Raw genomic sequence first — 20,022 nt, forward strand, 5'->3', positions numbered from 1 at the left:
GAACTTTGAATTTTGAGCATTTGCTTGCCTGAAGCTCAGTATATAAAATAGATATACATAGAGCATAACGTCATATTGAATGAGGAAACATTGAATGTTTTTTCCCCAAGTTTTGAACAAGACAAAGATGTCTACTTTTATCATCCCTATTCAGTGTAATACTGGACATCCAAGCCACAGAGCAATTAGGCAACAGAACAATAATCCAAACTGAAAAGCAGGAAATTAAAAACCCCTGTTTGCAGATGACATCATATTACTTATAGAAAAATCTAAAGACTCCACCGAAAAACTGTTAAGAACTGATAAAAATTTGCAGGATGCAAGATCAACATGCAAAAGTCAGTAACACTGCTATCCACAAGTAAACTAGCTCAAATGAAATCAAGAAAGCAAGCCCATTTACAATAGCTACAAAACATAAAATCCACAGGAATAAATTTAATTAATGAAGAAGAATTCTACAAGTAAAGCTATAAAAAACTGATGAAAATGAAGAGGCCAAAAAAAAAAAAAAAAGACATCTCATGTCCATAGATTAGGAAAATTAATATTGTTAAAATATTCATATTACCTAAAGTGATCTACAGATTCAGTGGAATCAAAATGTCAGTGGCATTCTTTACAGAAATAGAAAAAATTCTCCTACAATTTGTATAGAACCATAAAAGCCCTCAAATAGCCAAAGCAATCCTGAGCAACAAGAGTAAAGCTGGAGACATCACAGTATGTGACTTGAAGACATACTACAGGGGCCAATGCTGTAGCTCAGTAGGTTAATCCTCAGCCGTGGCATCGGCATCCCGTATGGGTGTTGGTTCTAGTCCCTGCTGCTCCTCTTATCATCCAGCTCTCTGCTATGGCCTGGGATAGAGTGGAAGATGACTGAAGGCATTGGGTCCCCTGCACTCATGTGGGAGACCCAGAAGAAACTCCTGGCTCCTGGCTTCTGATCAGCCAAGCTCTGGCTATTGCAGCCATGTGGGAAGCAAACCAGCAGATGGAAGACATCTCTCTCTCTCTCTCCCTTCCTTTGTCTGTAACTCTACCTCTCAAATAAATAAATAAAATCTTAAGAAAGAAACATACTACAAAGCTATAGTAACCAAGGCAATATGGTACTGGGATTAAAAACATACACACATACTAATGGAACAGGATATAAAACACAGATATAAATCCATATGTTTATTGCATTTATTTAAGCAAAGACACCAAGAATGTGTGCTGGAAAATGAACAATCTCTTCAATAAGTGTTTCTGGGGAAAACAGATATGGAGAAGGAAACCAGACCCTTGTCTCTACCATATACAAAAATCAACGCAAATTGTGGAGGACTTACGTGTAGATCTTTTTGTGGTTCATTAGTATGATGATTGGTTTTCATGCTACTATGTGAGATGTGCCTCCTTAAAATCTTACTATGACACTGGCCTGTTACCCATCTTACCTGAAAAAAAAAAAAAGACCTACCTGTAGTATCTGAAACTATGAAATATTAGAAGAAAATATAGGGGCAATTTTTCAGGATATTAGACCAAGCAAAGAGGTTTTGGATATGAATATTGATTACATCAAACCAGAAAGCTTTTGCATAACTAAAGTGAGAATTAATAAAATGAAAAGATAATCTACATAATTGGAGAAAATAATCACAAACTACCCATCTGATAAGGAATTAATACTCATAATATATGAGAAACTCGAACAACCTCATGTTATCTGATTTTATTTTTTTAAAATTTTTATTTATTTTTATTTTTTTGACATGCAGAGTGGACAGTGAGAGAGAGAGAGAGACAGAGAGAAAGGTCTTCCTTTTCCATTGATTCATCCTCCAACGGTCACCGCGGCCGGCGTGCTGCGACCTGCACACCGCGCTGATCCGAAGCCAGGAGCCAGGTGCTTTTACTGGTCTCCCATGGGGTGCAGGGCCCAAGGACTTGGGCCATCCCCCACTGCCTTCCCAGGCCACAGCAGAGAGCTGGACTGGAAGAGGGGCAACCGGGACAGAATCCGGCGCCCCGACCAGGACTAGAACCCGGTGTCCAGCGCCACAGGCGGAGGATTAGCCTATTGAGCTGCGGCGCTGGCCTATTTTATTTTTTAAAGATTTACTTATGGTGGCCTAGTGGGTAAAGTCACCACCTGTGATGCATCACATATGGGTGCCATTTCAAATCCCGGCTGCTCTAATTCTGATCCAGCTTCCTGCTAATGGGTCTGGGAGAGCAGTGGAAGATGGCTGAGTGCTTAACCGGAAGAAGCTCCTGGCTCCTGGCTTTGTGGCCATTTAGGGAGTGAACCAGCAGATAAAAGATTCTCTCTCTCTCTCTTTCTCTCTGTAACTGCCTTTCAAATAAATAAATCTTTTTAAAATGTGATTTATTTATTATTTGAGAGAGTTAGAGAGAGAGAGAGAGAGAGAGAATCTTCAATCCACTGGTTCACTTCCCAGATGGCTGCAATGGCCAAGGCTGGACCAGGCTGAAGTAGGAGCCAGGAGCTTCATCCAGGTCTGCCATGTGGGTGGCAGGGGCCCAAGCAGTTACCAGGCCATTAACAGAGAGCTGGATCAGAAGCAGAGCAGCATGTGAAATGAATCGGCACCCACATGGGATGCCGGTGTTGTAGTTGGTGGCTTTACTCAGTACATCACAATGCTGGCCCCAAGTTATCTGATTTTTTAAAATATTTTATTTATTTATTTGAGAGGCAGAGTTACAGACAGTGAGAGGGAGAGACAGAGAGAAAGGTCTTCCCTCCACTGATCCACTCCCCAAATGGCCACAATGACCAGACCTTCGCCGATCTGAAGCCAGGAGCCAGGAGCCAGGTGCCTCCTCCCTGTTTCCCATGTGGGCACAGGGGCCTAAGAATCCGGGCCATCCTCTACTGCCTTCCCAGGCCACAGCAGAGAGCTGGGTCAGAAGCAGAGCAGCATGTGAAACAAATCAGCACCCACATGGGATGCTGGTGTTGTAGTCCGTGGCTTTACTCAGTATGCCACAATGCTGGCCCCAAGTTATCCAATGTTTAAAAATGTAAAATGACCTGAACATACATTTCACAGAAGAGGATTTTCAAATGGCTAACCAGTATATGAAAAAATGCTCATCATCACTTATAACGAGAGAAATGCAATTCAAAACCACAATGAGTTATTACCTCACACTGTTGAGGATGGGTATTGTAACAAAAGACGAAAGATAACAAATGCTGTTGAGGATGTAGGGAAAGAAGAAATCTCAGAATTGCACACTGTTGGTGGGGATATAAATAAGTACAGCCATTATGGAAAACAGGTTGGGGGTTCCTCAACAAACTAGAAATAGAACTACTAGTTGATAAAGCAACTCTGCTATGGAGTATATATCCAAAGGAAAGTAAATCAGTGTGTTGAAGAATTATCTGCGCTCCTGTGTTTATTGCGTTGCTATTCATAGTAGCTAAGATATGGAACCAGCCCAGATGTCTGTCAGTGGCTGAATGGCTAAAGAAAATGTGATATACAAATCCAGAGGAGTATTTAGCTATAAAAATTGAAATCTTGTCACTGGAGGCAACATAGATGAGTCATTATGTAAGTGAAATAAGTCAGACAGAAAGACAAGTACCACATGTTCTCATTTATGCATGGAAGCTAAAAGTGTTGATCTCATAGAAGTAGAGAGTAGAGTAGTGTTACCAGAGGTTGGAAAGTGTTCTGGGGAGAGGGAGGGATGGAGAGAGGATCGTTAACAAGCACAGGGCTGCAACTGGATAAGAGAAACGATTTTGAATGTTCTATAGCACACAGTAGGATAACTACGACTGACAACAAAGATTGTATGGTTCCAAACAGCTTGTAGAGAGATTTTTGAATGTTCCCCCCAAATTTATGCATTATGGAAGGGGCATCTATATATTCCTTTAGAGACTTATTTTGTTGCTTTGAATTGCTCAAAGATAGAAACAACTGTTCTGAAGATTTTTGATTAGAAAGTGGACTTTGAATCTTCTTGCAGGCTAACTTTAAAATTAAAAATAGTGGGGGCTGGCGCTGTGGCTTACTTGGTTAATCTTCCGCCTGCAGCGCCGGCATCCCATATGGGCGCCAGGTTCTAGTCCCGGTTGCTCCTCTTCCACTCCAGCTCTCTGCTGTGGTCCGGGAGGGCAGTGGAGGATGGCCCAGGCGCTTGGGTTCCTGGGAGACCAGGAAGAGGCACCTGGCTCCTGGCTTTGGATTGGTGCAGCACCGGCCATGGTGGCCATTTGGGTGGTGAACCAATGGAAGGAAGACCTTTCTCTCTGTCTCTCTCTCTCACTATCTATATATCTACCTGTCAAATAAAAAATACTTTAAAAATAAAATTAAAAATAGCTTTGAAAATGCTATTTTTATATGAAAAGAAAGTGTATAAACTTACCTGAATAATGAAGTACATTTAACTGCTTACACATTTGGATAACTGGGGGTATTGGAAATCCTCATGTTTCCTTTTAGAAAGCTAAAATTGTTTCACACCAACTTTTTGCCCTACATTATTTACCTAAATATGAGATTTACAGGAAGTCTGTAGGTCCATGAAAATATTTAGAGTTTATCCTGTAGGGAAATCATTATTAAGTTTGTGCATGGTTTAGCTTACTATTTATGTACAATCTAGCCATTAAGAACGTTTGTATTTCGTTCCTCTTTTGCCTTTCCTTGGAACAAGCAGTCAGTTACCTGATGAAACCATAGAAAAATGTAGAAATGTTTATGACTGCAAGCCACTAAAGTTCCAGGGGAGAATGGGTACCAAGACTTACAAGCACTGTCAAATGAAATCTATTCGCACATGTTTCTCAGGTGACCCAATGCATTCTTGAAAATAATAAGAAACAAAACAAAATACAAACATTTACAAGTGGAAACAAATAAAAGCCTTACGTGTGTGGAGAGATAAAATGAAGGAAGCACGAGGGATTTTTGCAGGATCTCCTACCTGGAAACAAGCCTGCTAATGTTACTTGTTGGACATTTGTACCCTCTTACAGGGAACTCTGGAAATCATTCAGCTGATCATGCTATGAAAATAATTCTTCAGCTTCATCTGTTGGTGAGCAGTCCTTTTAGGAAAGAGAAATGTGATCCAAACTCTATGGATAACAGCGATTATTTTGACTGCTGTTTCACATTTGAGAGACTGTGGCAAGCAGCTAGAATTATTGTCCTGCTGGTGGTCTGTTTGAAGATGGACTAGGAATGGGACGTGGGTCTTTTAGAAGACATACGTAGAGGAGCACTGAGAGGGGGATGAACAAGTGCCTGAGGGAAGGGTGCTCTTTAAACCTTCTTCAGGAAAAGAATCGTAACAGAGAAAACCCTGGCTCTGTCGAGCTGTCAGTTACGGCACAAGAGGTGTCCCCGGGAAGACAGGTTCTGGCCAGCGACATGCTTTGGTGACTGTGCATGCAACATGAAGTGTGCCTGTGAGCACACAGTGTACACTTGGTTACACGTGGCCACCACAGGGCGTGTGCGCCATGGCCCCAGCTTGCTTCTTGATGACATCATGAAGTGAGCCTCTTGCCAAAGCATTCCCAGAAGAGCAAGACGTTGTGAAACAGGCAGACACCGCTCATTGCTGCTGTCTTCAGAAGCCTGAGGGAAACAAGCAAAGAATTAAGCCAGGCAGTGAAGCTAGGCTGCAAGATAGCTAATCAGATTGGATTATCTGCTCCTTGACAATCTTGGGAGTTCATAAAAACAAAGCAGCTATTGAAGTAAATGTTATATTTGAGAGTTAGAAGAACCTGTTTTCCTTCAGGTCTCTACTATAAAAGTCTGTCCTTTTTATTTCTCTATAATTTTCTTTTCATTTCTTTTTTTAAAGGTTTATTTATTTGAAGGAAAGTTACAGAGAGAGAGAGAGAGAGAGAGAATTCTTCCATCTGCTTGTTCACTTTTAGATGACCACAATGGCCATGGCTGGACCAGGTGGAGTCAGGAGCTTCTTCCAGGCCTCCCACGTGGGTTGCAGAAGCCCCAGTATTTGGTTCATCTTTTGCTGCTTTTCCCAGGCCATCATCAGGGAGCTGGATTGGAAGTGGAGCAGCTGCAGCAGGAACCAGCATCCATTTGGGATGCCTGCATGGCAAGTGGTGGGTTTACCCATGACGCCACAATGCCGGCTCCTTGTCTATTGTTTTCCACACTGAGACCTCTCACCTGTGGGATCCTAGGTTAGACTGTGTGAAGGAGTGATCATGAGGGGGGACCCTGAGTTCAGGATCCCAGACGTTTGAGGAGGGACTGTCTTCTCTTACTCTTTCATCCATACCGCTGCTTTCTCCCACCTGCTTTCTCTCTCTTCTCCCCTCTGGTTTTCCTTTTTCCTCATGTGCAAAGGTGTTCTTTCCTTTTGCAGCCCACCTCGACCATTGCTGCTGGTTCCCTGAGCCTTGTTGGCTGATCTGAACCAGTGTCACTTTGTGTGGCCCAATAGTGAAAGTGAAATGTAGTATGTGTGACATCATGAAGATATTCAAACAGGTTGGTTGTTACTACATTAAGAATTGCTCTAGGGTGGGGGTCAGCATTGTGGTGCAGTCAGCTCTGCTGCTACCTGCTTCTACGAGTACTGGTTTGAGTCCTGAGTGCTCCACTTCTGATCCAGTTCCTGGCTGATACACCTGGGAAAGCAGCAGGAGATGGCCCGAATGCTTGGCCCCCTGGCACTCCATTAGGGGATCCTAATGGAGCTCTGGGTTCCTGGCTCCCCCTGGACCAACTCCAGCTTTTGTGGCCATTTGGGGGAGTGAACCGGCTGATGGAAGATCTTTCTTTTTCTCTTTTTTTCTCTTCTGCCACTCTGACTCTGTAAGTAAGTAAGTAAATAACTACATCTTTTAAAAAAGAATTGTCCTAGAATGGAGCTTAGCTCCTCTGGGCCAGCATTGTCCTGGGCTCGGCTTGTCTCCACCTGCTCTTGCTTCCCTCCACTCCTGTTGTGATGTCCTTTCTGGGTCAGTTTCTCTTATTATGACTGACCAACTCTCTCTTCACAGCCTTCTTAGGAACTGATTGATTTTTTTTTATTTATCAAGTACACCAGAACCAAGCTATTGACATCTCACAGATGGGATGCTACCATGTCAGGGAAATGCATACTTTAGCTGGAGACCCCATGAACTCCAACACGGAGCCTGGCAGTGATGTTGCAGGCAGAATGAAGGTCGGTGTGAAGGGGCCTTGTCTTGGTAATTCCTTGTGCATGGAGATGGCTTCCCATTCCACCCATTTGGGAGATGGGCCTTAATACAGTATACAGAGGCACTGACTATAAAATATTACCCCAAGACCAGGAAGGGTTATGATTCAGGGATGGAAATTAGGGTAACAGCAACTTTTCAGAGAAATTTAGGAAAGAAATAGTACAGTTAAAAGACAATGTCCACATGCCAGTATTTTCAATTACAGCCAGCTTCTCCATCCTGTTCACATTTCCCTGCATCTGAATCTGATAAAGAATAAGCAAATACTGGTTATGCAAACAGAGCAGGGTGTCATTGAGCTTAGAGCAATTTGCATGCAGAGAGAGAGAGGTCACAAGAATCTTCTTTTCAAATCCTGAACTGGGACTGGGATTTTGTATGAATCTAAGGAGAGGAGTTTTGGGGTCTCTGCTCACAACAGGTGGGTTTGGCCAGAGACTCTTTTTCCCTGTGGGTGTGTCCCAGCACTCCGGAGTAGGAGCCGAGTCTGAGCTGAACCTCCCTAGAGAAGATGTCTTCTGCGTTCGTCTTCATGGTCATCTTTTGCCTGGAGTCATTGGTTTCAGTGTTGCAGAATGGTTTCATGGTCGTCACGCTGGGCAGGGAGTGGGTCAGGTGCCGGGCACTGCCCACAGGTGAAATGATTGTGGCTTGCCTGGCTGCCTCTAGGCTGTGCCTGCATATGGTAGGCACTCTGAACAACTTCCTGGCCACCTTTGGTTTTTCTCACGCATGTTTATTTTTCAGCATTTTTTGGGATTTTTTCAACTTTCTTACGTTCTGGCTCACTGCCGGGCTTGCTCTTCTCTACTGTGTGAAGATCTCGTCCTTCTCCCACCCCGTCTTCTTCTGGCTCAAGTGGAGGATTTCTCGGTTGGGGCCCAGGCTGCTGCTGGCCTCTCTGATCATGTGCGTGCTGTCAGGTGTCTCATCCATCTCTAGGACCATAATTACTATTCAGATGACGGCCTCCCAGAGTTCCCATGGAAACAGCACCCTGGCTTATAGTCCATATACCTTCTTTTCAAAGTATTTTCTCTTTCATGGAGCCTTTTTATTGTCGATTCCATTCCTGTTGTTCCTGATGTCCACCCTCTTGCTCATGTTCTCACTGTGCCGGCATTTGGGGCAGATGAGGGGTCACAGGCCTGGCCCTCGGGATCCCAGCACCCAGGCTCACACTGTGGCTCTGAAATCACTTGCTTGCTTTCTCATCTTCCACATGTTGTATTACTCGCTCCTGATTACCAGCTCTGTGAAAGTCTCGACATTCTGTCATCAGTTGCCTTGGGCCTGGGAAGTGATTGTCTACGCGGGTCTCTTTCTGCACTCCACCATCCTGATCCTGAGCAGCCCCAAGCTGAGAAAGGCCCTGAAGACAAGATTTTGGGGCATAAGTTCTGCCAGCTCATAAGGCTTTGGACCACCCTAACAAAGGATGATTCTGTTCCCAACTTATCAGTATCAATAATCAGCATTATGCTGAATAGTCCCATGAGTGGCAAGAATGCATAAGGTTTGGGTACTGTCCCTCTCATTTCATTTTCTTCCTTCTTGCTCACCCCTTCCATGCCCCTTCGGTTCTTTTTCCACCTCTGTGTTCCTACCATTCCTTCCACTGCTCCGGGTCCCCGGGCTGTCTCAAATCACCTGGCCTTAGCTCGTGGCCACGTTTCCTCTCCAGCTTCTCTGAATCTCCATGCAAGCAACCCCAATAATATTCTCCAAGCATCCTTTCACCTGTACTCTTTTGCAGAGATCTGTAACCATCATCAATTTTCTCTATGAGCAAACTGAGGTTTGTATTTTTGTTAACGCCATGGATTGTCCCACACGTCTACTTTGTGACACCAATTGTCCTCCTCATCTACTGCATGCTGTCAGCTCAGTCTCTCCACATCAACCCAGGACACCTTCCTTCCATCTTCACACACCTCTACCTCTTCCATCTGTCATTCTTTGGACCACTTGGGAACTCCTTCTTTCCTACTTCTGCCCATCACTGCCAATCCTTATCTTCTGTGCTCTGCTTAAGACGGACTCTACCCATGGATTTTTTTTTAGTTGGATTCCATGAAAGACCAAGGGTATATATGAGTTTTGTGCCATTGTATGTCTCATCTGTGACTTCCTGTCTTCCCTACATGTTGAATGAAAAGGAATTGTCTGGTGTGGAAATGTTTTCAGGTTTTGAACAACACAAGACAGAAGGAAAGCAAAAGGAAACTCAAGTATTTCTTCATTTTGATAATCCTACTATCCTGTCTACCTACAAAGGAGTTGGATGCTGGATGCTGTTGCCTAGGAGGATAGTTTGAAAAATGAGACTTGTGTAAGATGATCCACTGGGTATGGGAACCAAAACATGGCAAACTAAATTTCAACCTATTTTTTTCTCTTCCTTTTAATTCTTATTTTTGTGTGTATTTTGTGATGTATATAATGTGTTAGTGAAGTAACACATGCATATAATTAATAATAAATACATATATCCTAGTATTTTTGTCATCTCAGCCTTCTATAACAGTAAACAATAGAAGAGGTGACCAAAATAACATACGTTTATTTCTTAGAGTTGTGGAACCTTAAACTTGGGGTTCAAGCATGGTTGGGTCTGGTGAGGGCACTCCTCTGAGTTGAAGAAAGACATCTATCTCCTTGCTCCTTCCTGACATGTCAGGAGGAGATCATCTGTGTTGTGTTTCTTCTTATTGAGGACACTTGGGGTAGGCATTGTGGTGTAGTGGGTAGAGCCACTGCCTGTGACACCAGCATCTCATATGGGTGCTGGTTTAAGACCTGGCTGCTCCACTTCCTATTGAGCTTCCTACTAATGTACCTGGGAAAGCAGTAGAAAATGGTGCAAGTGCTTGGGTCCCTGCCACCCAGGTGGGAGACCCAGAAGAAGCTCCTGGCTCCTGGCTCTTGGCTTCAGCCTGGCCCAGCCTTGGCCATTACAGCCGTTTATTTGGGTAGGTGAACCAGTAGATGAAAGAGCTCTCTCTTTTTGTCTCTCCCCCCTACCTTGTCTCTCTTTTTCTCTCTGTTTGGTTCAATAAGCCACCATTTCCTTTTGTGAATCCCTCTGCTGCAGCCAAGCTTATCTAATCATTGTTGACATAATCACATTTCCCTACCTTTATTAGTGCTTTGTCTTCTTCCTTTTTTTGCCTTTCATTCTTAATTATTTTTTTATTATGAAGACCATCAGACTTTCAAGTGAATTTCAATAATATTTCAATATTATTATCATTCTGTCACGTACAGGATATACCAACATTTACTATGTATATGTCATATTCAATGTAAAACACCATTATTGTAGGTTTGGAAAATCTTCAAACCTGTTATCTAGTGGGCATCTGTCATAATTTAAAAGGTATTTTCTCCAGTCAAATAAAAAATCTATTGTAAAGCTACAATAGTTATTTACTACAGCAATATCTGGTTACATGTTTTACATAGTCCCATGAAAAAATAATTCCATTGCTCCTAATCCCTGATGCAAGGCACTTCAGAGCACCCACAAAGACGGCCATGTAAACAGCAGTACAGTACATCATTTAAATAACACTAATGACTTTCATACAGCTTGACCTAGACTTCAGGAAAAATAAAACCCATCAGTACCACAGCTAAAAAGCATATTGAGTCACAAGAATTTGTTTCTCTTATTACAAAAAGAAGAACAAGACACACCACCCCTCGGGAGAAAGAGGAACCTCGTAATATTTCACATTGAAAATGAGCATGCTCCCTGGGTTTGCACAGAACTGGAGTGATCAGGAGTGAATGCAAATGGCCATTTCTGAATACCCAGCTTTAATCTACCAGACCTAGGAGTCTGGACTATTTGTTACACCATGGGAAAGACATCAGAAAATCACAAAGGTACAGACTTCAAACCAACCTTCCGCCAGATTCACTTAGTCCTCAGTAACTAAGTAACAGCGATCATGCAGAGAAAGGATTTTTAAAATTATTGGCTTACTAGATTTACCTGGGGAGAAAGGTCCTGCATTATTTATTTTGGTACATCTCATGTACAGAAAGCACCGGCCTCAGTAAGATTATCAAACCCCTCCAGCCATCTTTTGCTCAGCCTGTAAGTTCATTTCTTACCACATTTCCATGTCACCAACCTTAAAATCAAGGTTGAAATTACAATGGTGATAAATACTGACAGAGAAATTCAGTTCCTTCCCTACCAAATTTATCTCTCAAGTAAAACACAGCTGAGTGAGAAAATGTCAAAGTTCTACTGCACTCTCCAGAACCTACGATTCCAGCAGAAGAGTTTCTGCCTCCTAAAGGATTAGCACACCGGGGCGAGGTGGCCAAGGCCAGGGCTCCGTGCCCTGGCAGGGGAGGAGGCTGGGTCAGCCTTGCCATAGCAAGACCACAATCCATATTTCTACTACTAAGTAGCTCTCCCAACACCACTCCTAACGTGAAGAGGTCTGAGTTGAGAGCAACTTAGGCAGCTCTGGGTTGACCCTCAGTTACCACCAAAAGCTAACAAGTGGGACTCCACTGAGGGCTAACTTCATAAATGAAAATCAGCATATTTGCCTCCTTATCTGTGCTCGTTCTTATCATGAACATACCCTCCTTAGGCATAAAAGGAGTAATGGTCTGCCTGGGTTTATGCACAGTTAAGATCAACTACAAATATTCAGACTGCTGTCTTTTATTTTTTTAACTTTTATTTAATAAATCTGATCTGTAACGGCTGGGCTATCCGCTGCCCATCTGGAATGTCACTGAGACTTGATTCTCTTAACTCCACGCTGTCAGCAGCTAGCCCATTTGACAAGAAGCTGCAAGGTTCACTATTACATGGGTTTTCACTGTCAGCACCACCATAGTCTGCTTCATAGCCAGGATAGTATTTTTCCTCCTTAACAGCCGTCTTCTTTGCATCCTCTTGGGCAAGCTGTAGGTCAAATGTATACTGCACTTCTTGAATGTCTGTGTTTCGTTCAATGCCTTTCAACTGATCTATGAAGTCCTTTAACTTAATGTAGCAATGAACTTTTGTCCTGGATGCAAGGAAGCTGAGCACACTTTGCACTGGATGATGGCATCGTGTAGCTGAGAGTTTCTGTGTCTGGAATCTTGTGGGGTTGAAGCCCAAATTCCAAGTTCTTAACCTTCACTCCAAAAACTTCTTTACTCAAAATTTCACAAATACATTTTCCATGAAACACTGCTATCATGGCTGATATTTCTGTACTAGAATACATCCTCTTTCATGAAATTCTTTACTGGGAAAGTCCTTGCTGCCCGGCGTTGTCCTCTCCACCATGTTGGTAAATCCAATACCATACTTCCCCGGTAAAGTGTGATCGTCCATGTGGTTCAGCTGGACCTCACTCAGCCCTGACATGAGCAGACGCTTCCAAAAATGGTTTCCAGGTCCAGGATGATGATGTCCTTTGTAAGCAGCTTTTAGTCCTGCATTTATGCCAAAAATTACAATGTCCAGGTTGAAGGTCAAAATATCAGGGAGAGTCTTGGTCAGAAGTCTGGCCTCTGAAACACCATTAATGGTCTACTTTCCTTTTCACTTTAAACATGTCTGTCATTTTTTCTTGCTTTTCCTTTGACTTGGCAGATTTGCTGGTTTTTTTTTTTTTTTTTTAACCTCAGCAGGTTTTTTGGGTTCTGCTGGTTTTTTTGGTTCTGCTGCTTGAGGTTTTCTTTTTCTTCCTTTTGGAGCTTCTTGTACAAGTTCCTCAGCACGAGCTGGGGCTGTAACTTCTGGCATATCGGGAGCCTCGGCCATCATTTGTTGAAAGGGAAACATATAAAAAGCTTGAGCTTGCTGAAGGGAATAGTTGCCCACGTTCTCTGCTTGCATGCCCTGTGGCCGCCGCGCCAGCTCCTTCTGCCAGGCAAGTGGCCTGCTGGTCTCTGTGGTGTGACAGTGTTCGCAGGGCGGTACAATTCCAGAGACTTGGCCATGATGGCTCCGTCTTCTTCCAACATACAAGACACATCTATGTTGTCCCACAGTGATGCGACTGCTGCTGCTACTGCTGAACTACTCTGAGAATTCTTGAGATGAGAGCAGAATGATACCTATTATTTAGAACTGCAGCTTGGGAGCCCACCTTTTTCTCTATCCCTCCGAGAGAGAGGGGAGAGAGAGAAAGAGAGAAAGAGAGAGAGAGAGAGAGAGAAAGAAAGAGAGAGAGAGAGAGGAGAGAGAGAAAGAGAGAGAAAGAGAGAGAGAGAGAGAGAGAGAGGAGAGAGAGAGAGAGAGAGAGAGAGAAGGAGAGAGAGAGAAAGAGAGAGAGAGAGAGAGAGAGAGAGAGGCTGAGTTGAGGGCTTCCCATCTACAGAGCCTACTCAGGATTCTTATTCTGTTGCCTTCATGATTTCATTTATAAAGACAAGCTATGAAATTTAAAAAGTTCTCAAGGTTGGCTCTAGAGATTTTAGAGAAATCTGAATATGAGAAAGTAAAATACCACTAACAAAAAAACACAAATGACAGAAGAATTACCTTAAAATACATGTCACATGTTTAAAAAAGATTTATTTGAAAGTCAGAGTTACAGAGAGGGAGGGAGGGAGGGAGGGAGAGAGAGAGAGAGAATCTTGCATCTGTTGGTTCACTCCCCATATGGCCTCAATGGTGAGGGCTGATCCAGGCCTAAGCCAGGAGCCAGGAGCTTCATCTGGGTTTCTTACGTGGGTGTCAAGGGCCCAAACATTTGGGCCATCTTCGACTGCTTTCCCAGGCCATTAGCAAGGAGCTGAATCAGAAATGGAGCAGCCGGCGCTGTGGCTCAACAGGCTAATCCTCTCTAGCAGTGTTGGCACACCGGGTTCTAGTCCTGGTCGGGGCGCTGGATTCTGTCCCGGTTGCCCCTCTTCCAGCCCAGCTCTCTGCTGTGGCCCGGGAGTGCAGTGGAGGATGGCCCAAGTGCTTGGGCCCTGCACCCCATGGGAGACCAGGATAAGCACCTGGCTCCTGCCTTCGGATCAGCGTGGTGCACTGGCCGCAGTGCCGGCCACGGCGGCCATTGGAGGGTGAACCAACGGCAAAAGGAAGACCTTTCTCTCTCTCTCTCTCTCTCTCTCTCTCTCTCTCTCTCACTGTCCACTCTGCCTGTCAAAAAAAAAAAAAAAAAAAAAAAGGAGCAGCTGGGACACGAACCAGCACGCATATTGGATGCTGGCACTGCAGATTGTGGTTTTACTCACTATGCCATAATGTTGGCCCCCATATCTTACAATTAAATACAAATGACTATTCACCCTTTTAAATTAACTTCATCTGACAGGGTGTATGTTCAGGGAATGTTTGTGGTTTATGATTAGAGCATGAAAACACTTTGAGGACAGACATCCAGTTCATTGTAGCCCCAGTGCCTTTTATAGGGCTATTATGATATAGGAAATGTGTAGTAAATGTTAATGAATGGAGGGTTAACTGCGCACCTTTCTTATCTTAGGAGACATTGAAGGGGTAGGAGGTAGATGGGAAAGATATAGGTCTTCCACATCAGATTTGTCCATGGTCCATGGCTGGCCAAACTCCAGAGTTAAGAGCCCACAATTTTCCCTAATATCTGTGTTCCAGTAAGAAATAGAGAAATGAGGGGCTGGCCTAGAGGGTTAGGCCACTGCTTGCAATGCTGGTTCAAGTCACAGCTGCTCTTCTTCCATGGCAGCTCCCTGCCAATGTGCCTGAGAAGGCAGTGGAAGATGGCCTATGCACTTGGGCCCCTGCACCCATGTCGGAGACCAGGATGGAGTTATTGGCTCCTGGCTTTAGCCTGGCCCAGCCCTGGCCATTGTGGCCATTCGGACAGTGAAACAGCAGATGGAAGATCTCTATTTCTGTCTGTCACTCTCTGTAATTCTACCTTTCAAATAAATAAATCTTTTTTTTCATGCATTGTTTTTTATTTCAATCCAAGTCATATTTCTTTAGCCTTGGAGCCCAGCACCATATCAGCTTATATGACTGATAAATAACACTGATAATGATTAGTTTCCTATTAGGATGTAGACATCAATCTCTGTATAACCAACAACCAGTGACCAAGGCCATGGGATATACCACCTGAACAAGTTGTAATCCCCCTAGCTACTTGTGTTTTGATTACAAATATATAGCTTTTTCAGCTTAAAGCAAATAAATAAATCTTAAAAAAACAGAAAAATGTTAACCAGAGGAACAAGGGCAAAGAAGTAGGCAGTTGAAAACTCTGTCACGTAGAAACTTGCATCTTCACAGAAAGGCAGAGTAGAAGAGCTATTTTAGTTCATCTTTTCTCTACCCAGGGACACAGCGTTCAATATTGTTGGCCTCTGTGCTGGAGAAGCATTATTACCTGTAGAGGGACTGGAAACCAGAGAGGGATGCTGAGTGATGTGGTTCTGCCTGGTATTCCTTCTTGGTGGGGATTCTTGCATGGAACTGGTAGGTTATGGTGCAGCTCGGAATGGCTATGCTATGACTAACTAGCTCCCTCTTATAGTACTTGGCCCTGAGCCTTCAGCATTGCTATATTTGACTCAGAATCATTTCCACCTGCAAACCTTCCTGCCACACATGAACCGACTTACTATTCACCTTATTGCTGATTGGTTTATTAACTCTTTGAAGCTCATTTCCATGGCGAATGCTATCTTGGTTTGCTTACCCTCCTCTGGCTAATGAAGATTGTCTAACATCTGGTTCCTTGGAGCTCAACTGCATTCCTAATGTTCTCTTGAATTCTGCTTGGACTACTTGTCACTTCACTTGATGGAGAAATGAAGGTCATTCTCTTAAGTAATCACCCTCATCATTACTTCTTTTTAAAAGCATTTTAAAGATTTATTTTAAGTTTATGAGAGAGAGAGAGAGAGAGAGAGAGAGAGAGATCTACTGGTTCATTATGCAAATCCCCACAACAATCAGGACTGGACCTGAAGCTGGGAGACTGGATCTCCATCTGGGTCTCCCACATGGGAGGTAGAGACCTAGGTATTTCAGCCATTATATCTGCTGCCTCCCAGGGTTTACATTAGCAAGAAAGTGGATCAGAAGTAGAGGACCTGGGGCTTGAATCAGGCACTCTAGTATGGGATGTGTGCATCCCTAATGGAGTCCTAACCTCTGTGCCAAATGTTTGTCCCCCAACAATTACTTCTTATGTATGTTCAGAGATTTCAAGTTTTCATCATACTTCCACATATATATGGCCACATTTATCTGTGATCCATATTTTTTATAGGTGAAGAAAGGTTCAGAGAGGTTGAATGACAATAATGATCTTCTGTAGTAAGTTATTATGTGATATGACAAGACTCAAAATCTGGTTATCTGATTTCACTTAAGAATGGTGAGGATGGGACTGGCATTGTGTGTAGTGGGTAAAGCCTCCACGGATGACACTGGCTCTACTTCTGATCCAACTCCCTGCTAATGGCCTGGGAAAACAGTGGAAGATGGCCCAAGTGCTTGGGCCCCTGCACCCATGTGGGAGACCCGGAAGAAGCTCCTGGTCCCTGGCTTTGGATCGGCCCAGCTCTGGCCTTTGCGGCCACTTGGGGAGTGAACCAGTAGATAGAAGCTCTCTCTCTGTCTCTCCCTCTCTCTCTTTGTAACTCTGCCTTTCAAATAAATTAAAACACTTTTTTAAAAAAGATGTATTGTAGGGACTGGTATTGTGACACAGCAGATAAAGCTGCCACTTGTGAAACTGGCATCCCATGAGTGCTGTTTTGAGTCTTGGCTGCCCTGCTTCTGACCAGGCTTCCTGCTAATGAGCCTGGGAATGCATGAGGGGATGGCTCAAGTACGTGGGCCCCTACCACCCAGGCGGGAGACCAGAATGGAGTTCCCGGCTCCTGGCTTTGACCTGGCCCAGACCTGGTTGTTGGGGTTATTTGGGGGAGTAAAACAATGAATAGAAGGTCTGTCTCTCTGTCTCTCCCTCTTTTTGTTGCTCTGCCTTTCGAATGAATAAATAAAAGTTTAAAAAAGAGACATATTGTGAACTATGGGAGAAATCTCTTGTCCTGGGCTCAGTTTGAGTCTTGACCTTTCCTTTGTGCCACTGTGACTTTAGATAGGCGTCTTAGTCTATAATTTCAGTGCATTTCTTTAAAATGATCGTTCATGTCTTCCTTCAGTCTAGAGTCTCAGTTTTAGGTCAACCTTGTGGATGAGAATAGACTTCCCGACCTGTCTGACAGATGGGCATGAAGCGGCACAGGGGTTCGCTGACATACACAATGACTCATCGTGAGGGATGAGGCATGGGTGAAAGTTTGTCTTGACCCCGAGTCCAAGACTGTTTCTGCCATTGATTTCATAGTTATCTTGATGGAGCTTACTCATACAATATTTTTTGTTAGTTTTATAAAAATTCTGCCTACCTAAGTATATATAATTGTTTCCTGTGTTCCATTTTATGGTGATGAACACCACGAATAAGAGGATTCAAATAAACCTCTCTCCATAGAGGTTTTGCTCACTTTTCTATCTCTTTGTTAAAGGGATATTCTCATAAATCCTGTCTCATAGGGTTGTTATGAGCACTTAGAACCATGCCTAGAATGTAGCACCCATTCTCCTCACCTTCCACCAAGGACATGAAGGCTGACTCTCAGTATGGGGCATGCCCTGTGGATTTCACCCATGGGCAGCTGGCAGGTGTGTGGTCATGGCTTAGGTGTCAGCTTAGGAAAGTTTAACCTCCTGTGTAAGGACACCAAATGCAAGGGCCTGATATATTATCCATGTTGATGTTGGCGTGGACAGAAAATAAGCAGGTGGGAAGGCAAATTTGCAGGCAGGCAGGGGGGCTTTGGAAACTAAACCTGGACTATATTTGCATCTTTTCTGAAAAAAAAGAAACCTCTTCACCTTCCTCTGATAATCTGTGTCTTCTACTCTGGCCTCGGCTCTGCACTTGGGGCAGCTGGAGGGACAAGCATGTCATACAAGACCTTGCAGAGCAACCCAACAGAAGCAGCCCTTGAAACCTGGAGACCCAGCTTGTTCACAGGAAAGCAGGATGGAAACCACATGATTCTAGGATACGCAGTGATTGATACGAAAATCATTGTCTTGGCTGTAATCTTGTTGTTTTTGTGCCTGGTGGCAGTGGTGGGCAACGGCATTATCACTGCAACACTTGGCATGAGCTGGTTGCTTCAGAGAACACTGTCGCCTTGTGATAAGTTACTGGTCAGCCTCGGGGCCTCCCGCTTCTTCCTGCAGTGGGTGGTGATATGTAGGAATATTTACATTTTCCTGCATCCGACAGTCTTCCCATACAACAATGTACTGCGGTTCCTAGCCATCCACTGGGACTTCCTGAGTGCTGTCACCTTATGGTTCTCTACCTGGCTCAGTGTCTTCTATTGCGTGAAGATCACCACCTTCACCCATCCCGTCTTCCTCTGGCTAAAGTGCAGGGTGTCTAGGTGGGTACCGTGGATGCTGCTCAGCTCTGTGGGGTTTTCTGCCTTGAGTACCATCCTACTTTTCATGGGTAATCAGAGTATATATCAGAACTATTTAAGGATGGATGGGCAATCTTGGAATGTCACTGGGAATAACATGAGGAGCTCGTGTGAGAAATTCTATCTGTTCCCTATAAAAGCGATTACTTGGCTGGTCCCTACTCTTATCTTTCTCATTTGCATGGTTTTGCTCCTCACATCTCTTGGAAGACACACAAAGAAGGTCCTCTTGAGTCTCTCGGGATCCCAAGACCCCAGTGCCCAGGCCCACATCAAAGCTCTTCTGGCTCTCATCTCCTTTGCCGTCCTCTTCACCTCCTATTCTCTGTCAGTGATGCTCGCTGCTACTGGTATTTTTCCGTCTCAGGAGTTTAGGTACTGGGTGTGGCAGGTGCTGATTTATCTGTGCACAGCAGTCCACCCTTTTATTCTGCTTTGCACCAACCATAAGCTGAAAGCTGTGCTGGGGAAGGGATGCTGCTCGAGGAATGGGGCCTCTGGAGCTGCAGCTGATGGACACCTCGGAGGCATGGGAGCAGCAAGGTAGACAGCTGGTGTCACGGACATACCTTCAGCAAGAGTGTATCTGATATGGCCGCATTCCTGTGGGACCTGACGTGGTCAAAGAACTGGGGAACTTATTTTCCTTGTGATTCATCACCTAAAATTACTCTCCTGAAACCTGGGTGAAAAGATCCTGATATATCGTGCAATATTTCCTCTGTTGAATCGGACTAGAGAAGATTTTTGGAGCCTCAGCTTTCCCCTGGCTGTCCCCTGCAAACCACCATTCCTTTTTCATCATTGCACAGTCTTCTGGCCACCTACATGGTGAAGATCTCTTTCCTTCCTGGTGGACATGGTTCCTGGTATCCGAATTCTCTGCATAGGGCAATGATGTAGTCTGTGCATGTGTGGCAGTATGTATTGTCTGGGGTTTGTATATTCTGATAGTCTTCTGAGATTGCTGGAGACTATGATTTCTATGTTTGTGTTCTCTACAATAACCTGGCCTGTTGGTTTGTTCTGGAATGTTAAGGTCCAAAGGTCCAGATGCAACTTCTTTAATGTCAATATTGGGACCTACTGCAATTTTTGTCATGGTCAAGGTCACCTATCTGAAATATCACATTGAAAAAGAAACAGACTCCTGGTTTGAATGACTGAACTACTTTTCTCAGCTCTCTTCAGAACTTCTTTTGGCTCAGTTATCCCTCAAAGCATGCAGAGTGAGACTGCTCAAATTCTGCTATTCTGTCTAACATCTGTCAGCCTCCTTTCCTGTTTTCCACCTCTTGGCA

At 44.0% G+C, this 20,022-nt stretch overlaps 2 protein-coding genes, 1 non-coding gene and 1 pseudogene across 3 annotated transcripts; 3 read left to right on the forward strand and 1 right to left on the reverse strand.

Moving 5' to 3' along the window:
* Positions 1 to 1,349: 1,349 nt before the first annotated feature.
* LOC133768737 (small nucleolar RNA U13) lies at positions 1,350 to 1,452 on the forward strand. Its single transcript, XR_009867064.1, has one exon. It is a non-coding gene; the product is annotated as a small nucleolar RNA U13 (small nucleolar RNA).
* Positions 1,453 to 7,754: 6,302 nt separating this feature from the next.
* On the forward strand, positions 7,755 to 8,657 carry LOC133761880 (taste receptor type 2 member 143-like). Its single transcript, XM_062194827.1, has one exon. It carries the CDS (start codon positions 7,755 to 7,757, stop codon positions 8,655 to 8,657), a length of 903 nt encoding a protein of 300 aa, XP_062050811.1.
* Positions 8,658 to 11,948: 3,291 nt separating this feature from the next.
* Positions 11,949 to 13,106, reverse strand: LOC133761888 (G/T mismatch-specific thymine DNA glycosylase-like; annotated as a pseudogene).
* Positions 13,107 to 18,188: 5,082 nt separating this feature from the next.
* On the forward strand, positions 18,189 to 19,268 carry TAS2R60 (taste 2 receptor member 60). The gene has a single exon (XM_062194852.1). It carries the CDS (start codon positions 18,189 to 18,191, stop codon positions 19,266 to 19,268), a length of 1,080 nt encoding a protein of 359 aa, XP_062050836.1.
* The last annotated feature ends 754 nt before the right edge of the window (positions 19,269 to 20,022 follow it).

This window comes from Lepus europaeus, chromosome 1, assembly GCF_033115175.1.
Source record: "Lepus europaeus isolate LE1 chromosome 1, mLepTim1.pri, whole genome shotgun sequence".
NCBI classification, from domain to species: Eukaryota; Metazoa; Chordata; class Mammalia; order Lagomorpha; family Leporidae; genus Lepus; species Lepus europaeus.